This window comes from Galeopterus variegatus, unplaced genomic scaffold (assembly GCF_000696425.1).
Source record: "Galeopterus variegatus unplaced genomic scaffold, G_variegatus-3.0.2 Scaffold4504, whole genome shotgun sequence".
Taxonomy (NCBI): domain Eukaryota; kingdom Metazoa; phylum Chordata; class Mammalia; order Dermoptera; family Cynocephalidae; genus Galeopterus; species Galeopterus variegatus.
The window spans coordinates 110,171-118,165 of NW_007730615.1; the positions used below are offsets into that span (position 1 = coordinate 110,171).

Consider the following 7,995-nt stretch of genomic DNA (forward strand, 5'->3'; position numbering starts at 1 on the left):
TTGCCCTCCCTTCCCAACCCATGTTTTTTTTTTTTTTTTTTTCCTTTTTTTTTTTTTTTTTGTTTTTTTTTTTTTTTTTTTTTTTTTTTTTTCTTTTTTTTTTTTTTTTTTTTGGCAGCTGGCTGGTACAGGGATCCAAACCCTTGACCTTGGTGTTATCAGCACCAAGGCCCAGCACCACACTCTAACTAGGTGAGCTTACCCACCAGCCCTCTTTTTTTTTTGTTTTTCCTTACTTGGTTCCATTTTACTCTTTTCGGTTTCCTGGATATGCGGTGTGATAGTCAGCAATCAGATGATCAGTTGCTTCCTAATTACTGAGCTTTGTGATCGTTTGAATTTGTAGATCTGGACCACATTGAATGCTAGCTTCTAGAATTTGTGTCTCATCTTGAGACTGGAAACAACAGAGATTTTAGTGTAAGAGGGATGATTTTGAAAGATTAGTCTTTTAGCAGTGATTGGGACATATTGGAGTGGGAAAAGATTGGTGGCAAGGACATCAGCTAAAGATGGTCTTTCTCAAGGCATGAAGTAATGAGGCTCTGGTGAGATGGGTACAATGAGTAATCCCTGGAAGATCATCCTTCTCTGGTCCCAGTCCTGTCACCACCAGACCCTGTTTTTTGACTGCTGTTTCCCCACACCACCTCTGCTTAGTCTTGTTCTGTTCTTCTTTCTCATTTCCTGTCCTGCTGCATAGACAGATGTTGAGTACCTGCTCACCCTTTCCCTTTATGCGGCTGTACTTCTTTGCCCAGTCATCTTTCTTTTCTCAAGTTCTCCCGAGATTGCAAGGCTATTTTTGAGAGCTTTCAAGTTCATGCATTCCCTGTAAGCATTTTTAGTTTGTTTGTTTCATTATTTCCCTATCACAGCAGTTATTTTTCTCTCAGTATAGGAAATGATGCGTGTGTATTTTTTCTTCTTTCAGACTGGGAGACAACAGGAAGCAAGGAGCTAACTCCAGAGAAGGACATCTCTGAAGAGGAATCAGTCCCTGGGGTGTTAATAGAAAGATTTCCAAAGGAAGGTTCCAGTGAATGTGAGGATTCTTTAGAAAATCAGCAAGAAAACCATGAGAAACATTTGATACAAGAGGTTGTCACTCAGAAATTTTCTGGGGAGAGAAGTTTCCAGTGTGATGGATTTAGAAGAAATTTGAATCGGAGGTCATTACTTGTTCAACAACAAGGAGAGAGACTACATAATTATGATTCATTTAAAAAGAACTTAAAACAAAATTCAGATATAATTAGGCACGAGAGAATTTGTACAGGAAAGAAGCCTTGGAAGTGTAATGAGTGTGAGAAAGCTTTCAGTTACTACTCAGCTTTTGTTTTGCATCAGAGAATTCATACAGGAGAAAAACCCTATGAATGTAACGAATGTGGTAAAGCCTTTAGCCAGAGCATACACCTTACTCTACACCAGAGAATTCATACCGGAGAGAAACCCTACAAATGTCACGAATGTGGGAAAGCCTTCAGTCACCGCTCAGCCCTTATTCGGCATCACATAATTCATACTGGAGAGAAACCCTATGAATGTAATGAATGTGGGAAGGCCTTTAATCAGAGTTCATACCTCACTCAACATCAGCGAATTCATACTGGAGAGAAACCTTATGAGTGTAATGAATGTGGGAAGGCCTTCAGCCAAAGCACGTTCCTTACCCAGCATCAGGTTATTCACACTGGAGAGAAACCTTATAAGTGTAATGAATGTGGCAAAGCCTTTAGTGATCGTTCAGGCCTTATTCAGCACCAGAGAACTCATACTGGAGAGAGGCCTTATGAGTGTAATGAATGTGGGAAGGCCTTTGGCTACTGTTCAGCCCTGACTCAGCACCAGAGAACTCACACTGGGGAGAAGCCCTATAAATGCAATGATTGTGCCAAAGCCTTCAGTGACCGCTCAGCCCTTATTCGTCATCAGAGAACACACACTGGAGAGAAACCTTACAAGTGTAAGGATTGTGGGAAAGCTTTTAGCCAGAGCTCATCTCTTACAAAACATCAGAAAACTCACACTGGAGAAAAACCCTACAAGTGTATGGAATGTGGAAAAGGCTTCAGCCAAAGTTCATCCCTTTCTCAACATCAGAAAACTCATGCTAGAGGGAAAACCAAGAAGTACAGACAATCCTTCAGTGATCATTCAGACTTTAGCCAACAAAAGAGAATTCATACTGGATAGAGATCATGTAAATGTATATTCAGAAGGTATTTATTGAGCATCTATCATACATGCTGTGGGGCTACAAAGAAATTTAAGACTTACAAAAAAGTTATTGAGAAGTCATTGTTTATGTAGGACAGAGTTTAATTAGGCTGTAAAGGGTGGGGGGTATGTTTTTTTGAATGTCCTAATGGAGGACACTGAATTTTCCTGGGGAAAGAGGAAAATTATTTCTGACATCCTAATGTGTATGTAAACTATCAGATCCTTTAGAGAGAAATAGGGTATGCCATGGTGGAAAGAAGGCATCTTGGCTGGGCTAGATAGTCTCTTAATGCTAAGGAGATAAAGTTGTAAAGAGATAAGTGGTTCTTTTAGGGAAATTACAGGGATAGAAATAAGAGATTGAGAATTTATGATGATGAGTTTGTTCAGGGTCAGAAGTGGTGGCAGAAGGAAAGTTGTCCTTCTGTGCTAAGTATAAGGACACAAAGGATGGAGAGGATAGAGAAAAAGAGCTAGGGGGGAAAATGCAAGAAATGTTGACAGAGATAACTACTCAACTGAGTATTCACAACCAGGAAAATATTAGACTTATTAGTTGGTCAGTTGCCAAGTTTCTATGAGGACAACTTTACCCTGAAGCTGAGGAATGTTGGCCTGGGGGTCTGCTTCTGCACTTTTTGTCTTTTGGTCTTTGTTTATTGAGGTGTCACCTACAAGGATTCATGTCGAGACCTACAGCTTAGAAAGAGAGAGTAGAGAAGGGATCTTTGATGTGTTCAATCTGTTTTAAGCTATCTGAATTACCTGAGAATGTGCTTATTTATAAAGATTTACTTCAGTTGTATGTAGTTTGTACCTTAGGTTTTTTTCATACATAGTAAAATTTAGTTGTAGACTTGTTCTAATTAGATTGTGAAAAACTTGAAAAGATTTTGAGGGCCGGCCCGGTGGCGCACTGGAGAGTGCGCCGCTTGGGAGCACGGCGGCGCTCCTGCCGAGGGTTCGGATCCCATGTGGAGACCGGTTCCCGCTCACTGGCTGAGCACGGTGCAGGCGCAACACCGAGGGTTGCGATCCCGTTGCCGGTCCCCGGTACAGGCGCGACACCGAGGGTTGCGATCCCGTTACCAGTCAGTAAAAAATGGCGCACTGGAGAGTGCGCCGCTTGGGAGCACGGCGGCGCTCCTGCCGAGGGTTCGGATCCCATGTGGAGACCGGTTCCCGCTCACTGGCTGAGCGCGGTGCGGGCACAACACCGAGGGTTGCGATCCCGTTACCGGTCAGTAAAAAAGACAAAAAGAAAAAAAAAAAAGATTTTGAAATACTTGCCTTTCACCATTTTACTCTTGGGTAGAGGCAGATGACATCACTGTATTTTTTCTTCCTTGAAACTTTGAAGGTTATTATTGGAAACGTTATTTCCAGTGCAGTATTTTTAATTTTCAGAAGTTTCACTATTATGTGTCTTGGTGTGGATTTGTTTGAGTTTATTATGTTTGGGGTATACTCAGCTTCTTGAGTCTGTAGGTTTCTGTCTTATGCCATATTTGGGAAATTTTTAGCCGTTGTTTCTTTGAATACATTTTTAGATGAACCCCCACTCCTTGTCTCCTGGGACTCTGATGACAAAAATGTTAGGTCTTTGGTTGTAGTCTCACAAGTTCCTGAGGTGCTGTTCATTTTTTTTTCAGTCTATTTTTGTCTTAGTCTGCTTGATTTCCCATAACAAAAATAGCCATAGACTGGGTGCCTCAAAAAAATTCATTTCTCACAGTTCTGGAGGCTGGGAAGTCCAATATCAAGGTGCCATCTGACTCAGTTTCTAGTGAGGTTTCTCTTTCTGGCTTACAGATGGCTGCCTTGTCACTATGTCCTCACATGGACTTTCCTTAGTGCATGTAAGTGGGGAGAGATCTCCTTACAAGGCCACCAATCCTATGGGATTAGGACCCCACCTTTATGACCTCATTATACCTTAAGTACCTCCCCAAAATCCTATCTCCAAATACAGTCACATTGAGGGATATGAATTTTAGGGGGACACAGTTCAGTCCGTAACATTTTCTCCTTGCCACCCATTTATGTCCTTGTATGCAAAATACATTCATTCCATCCCAACAGCCCCAGCAGTCTTAACTCATTACAGCATCAACTCTAAAGTTGAAAGTTTCATCTTAATATCGCTAAATCAATATGGGTGAGACTTGAGGTACAGTTCAATCTGAGGCAAAATTTCTTTCCAGCTGTGAACCTGTGAAATCTGTACATAACTTCCAAAGTATAATTGGGGGACAGGCATGGGGTAGACTTTCCAATTCAAAAGGGGAGAAATAGGAAAGAAGGAAAGGGTAGTAGTTTCCAAGCAAGTCTAAAACCAAGCAAGGCAAATTCAATTAGATCTTAAGGCTTGAGAATAATCCTCTTTGACTCCTGCTTTCTGGACTCACTGGGTGATGGTCCTGTCTCTGCAACTCTGCCAGGTGCCCCCCCCCCAAGGCACTGCAGGGCTGTCCTGCCTCTAAGGCTTAGGTTGGAGGCGATCTGGTGAGCTAAGGCGATCACTTCACCATTTGAAACACAGGAGGCAGTGCTGATTGTTCAATTGTCTTTAGGGTCATTCTTTCCTTTTTTTGAGAATAGTGCCAAATAGGTCTATTGTCTGGTCCTGTAAGATGTCTGAAGCCCAATGGCCTTCTTTCATTTAGTCTCTTTTTCTCTGTCCCCTTTAGTCCCAGCTGGCTTTATTTCTGCTGGTATAGTCCCATTTTCGTTCTTGACTTCTGCTTGGGTAGCTGATTGAGTCCATGTGTCACGCCCATGATCTCTTTATCAAATGGTGTTCTGCCACGCCCTTAGTGTTTTCTTCATAACAAACTTTCTCATTTTGTGCGATATGGATAGAATTTAACAGATCTCTTAAGTTCTGGTTCTCTTTGCTTAACAATTTTTTTCTTCAGTTCATCTCTCTCCACATTATATTATAAGCAGTACAGTAAGGAGGATCCAAGCCACACCTTCAATACTTTGCTTAGAAATCTCCTCGGCTAAATATGTCATTTCATCACTCTCGAGTTCCACCTTCCACAAAACACTAGAACACAGTTTAGACAGGTTTGCCACTTTTCAACAAGGATCACCTTTCCTGCATCTCCAGTAACATGTTCTTCATTGCCATCTGAGACCTGACTAGAGTGGCCTTACACATCCATTCTTCTAGTATACACCTCAAAACTCTTCTAGCATCTACACTATTGTCCAGTTCCAAAGCTGCTTCTACATTTTTAGGTATTTGTTACAGCAGTACCCCAATTCTTGGTACCAAATCTTAGTCTGCTCAGACTGCCATAACAATACCATAGATTGGGTGGTTCAAACAACAAATTTACGCCTCACACTTCTGGAGGCTGGAAGTCCAAAGTGAAGGTCTAGCAGGGTTCAGTTCCTGGTGAGGGCTTTCTTCCTGGCTTATAAGATGGTTGCCTTTTCACTGGGTCCTCACATGGCCTTTCATCAGTGGATGTGTGTGGAGAGAGAGATCTCTTCCTCTTCTTGTAAGACCACCAGTCCTGTGGGATTAGGACCCCACTTTTATGACCTCTTTTAACCTTGATTATCTCATAAATCCTATCTCTATATACAGTCACATTGGGGGTTAGGGCTTCAACATAAAGAATTTGGCAGAGGGAGGGAGACACAATTCACCCCATAGTAATTTTCTTTGTTATTCAGATTGGATATTTCCTCTTTTTTTTAATCTTCAGGCTCACTGGCTTGTCCCTCTGCCTTCCATTCTGCATTGAGTTTTATTTCAGTTATTGTATTTTTCTGTTCCGTTTGATTATTCTATTTCTTTGCTAAGACTTTGATTCTTTGCTGAGACTTTACATGTTTTTGTGTCAAGCATGTTTGTAATTACTGAGGCATTTTTATGAGAGTTACTTTAAGATTCTTGTTAGAAACATGATAAAGTAGAAAAAAATTGTTAGGTAATTCTAACATCTGTGTCATCTCAGTGCTGGCATCTGTGGATCATCTTCTCATTCAAGGTGAGATTTCCTTGATTGTTGGTGTGATGAGTGATTTTCTGTTGCAATCTGGACATTTTGAGTATTATCTTATATGACTCGGTATCATTTTTAAATCATCTGTTTTGGCAGGTCTCTTCAGACACCACTTTGGTGGAGAAAGGGTTGGCAGGATGTGGCTTCATTAAGTTGCTGTTGGAAGTCCCAAGTTCATCATTGGCCTCTTGACACCTGGGGCAGGGGTCAGTACTGCCGGGCAGGGGTGGAATTTACAGCTCCACACTAGGCCCCCCCGATACTACCCTTGCTGGGAAGGTCAGGAATGTCCTGTTAATGCTCCTGACATGGTCTCTACTGGCACCATGGGGTGGGGTGGGGTGTGACTTCATTACTATTGGGTGTTGGTATAAGACCTGACTCTCTGCTAACACCACAACAGTAAGGAGGGAGAGAGATGTCTTGTCTCTGGGTAGAGCTGGAAACCTAGTCTCCCCACATGTCTCCACTGACACTGCCAGGGTGGGGGGGGAGGGTGAGTTTTGAAAATCTGCCCACTTGGCCTTCTCTGATACCACCCCGTGGTGAGGGTGAAGGGTTGAAGAGCCTTGCTATGGCCTGGCAAGGGTGGAAGTTTACCCCCGACTCAGCCTTTGTTGGTGGGAATAGGGCTACAGTATTTTCTGTGGTATTTGGCTGGAATAGAGCAGTTACTGTCTAAAAGTTTTCTGTCTTGATTGGCTGTTTTCTTCCCAGTCCTTTGGCTAGAAAAAGCAGACCTTTAGGCAACCCCCCCCCTTTTTTTTGTCTGTGCCTGTTGGCATTTCTGGGTTGTCAGCTTCTCCAGAACCTAGACTGGGATAGATGAGGCAAAAAGAAAACCCAAGAAACTCATTGCTGTGTTGTTCCTCAGGTTCCTAGGCCCCTAGCCAGTCTATTCTCTCTTCAGCTTGTGGAACCTTCTTACGTTTGTCTTATAAGATCCAGGATTCTTAGCTGTACTTAGAGGGATAGGGGAAAGTACTACTCCGTCTCTCCCATGACATCCTTGCATTTGACACTGCAATGGCACATCAGTTGTGTAGAGTACAACCCAAAGGTTTGTGGGATACATAGGTCATTTGTTACCAGTTAGGAATAAGTACCAAGAGGAATGCTCACTGGTTCCCCAAAGATAAGCTACCAGTTTGGTAGGTAGGAACTACCAGGTGGCCTCATCTAGCTTTGAAGTAACTGTGGTTTTTAACTTGGGAAAACACCAGTGTTTATTGTAGATTGCAAACTTGAGAAGGAAAGATAGATATGACTAACAATATAAACTATAGGGTTAACATTTTTTGTTTGTATCTTTGTTCCAAGATTATGAGAGAACCACTGGAGAATTGGATTCAGAATTTTGGTGCCTTTTTTTTTTTCCAATTATGTATTATCTATATGTGGCTATACATTCATTTTAATTAGATATATAGTACATGTTATCATAGAGAACCAACAAAATAAAGAATGAAAATAATTGAGATTTGGGACAAGTCATGTAAGCCTTTGAAATCTGTTTCCTCTGTATATTTAAAAAATGTGATACCTACTTGAGAGTGGTTAGAATTTGGTAGAAAATGGATGCAAAAGTGATTTGTAAGCTATCAAGTGCTATATAACTATTAGGTATTGTAGATGTAGTTATTTATATGACCTGTCCATCATGTATGCCTTATGATGGTGTAGCCCAATAAAAATTACTATGATTAATGGAATGAGTCTTTTTAATAACTTTTCTTTTTTTTTTTTT

The 7,995-nt window shown here is 41.5% G+C and overlaps 1 protein-coding gene across 1 annotated transcript in view; it reads left to right on the plus strand.

Moving 5' to 3' along the window:
- The window catches only part of LOC103603218 (zinc finger protein 501-like), a 9,099-nt gene extending 5,933 nt beyond the window's left edge, over positions 1 to 3,166 (plus strand). Inside the window, exon 5 of the mRNA XM_008587714.1 lies at positions 935 to 3,166. Coding sequence (XP_008585936.1) covers positions 935 to 2,199 — 1,265 coding nt within the window. The 3' untranslated portion in view covers positions 2,200 to 3,166. The remainder of the gene's footprint in view (positions 1 to 934) is intronic.
- Positions 3,167 to 7,995: the final 4,829 nt, after the last annotated feature.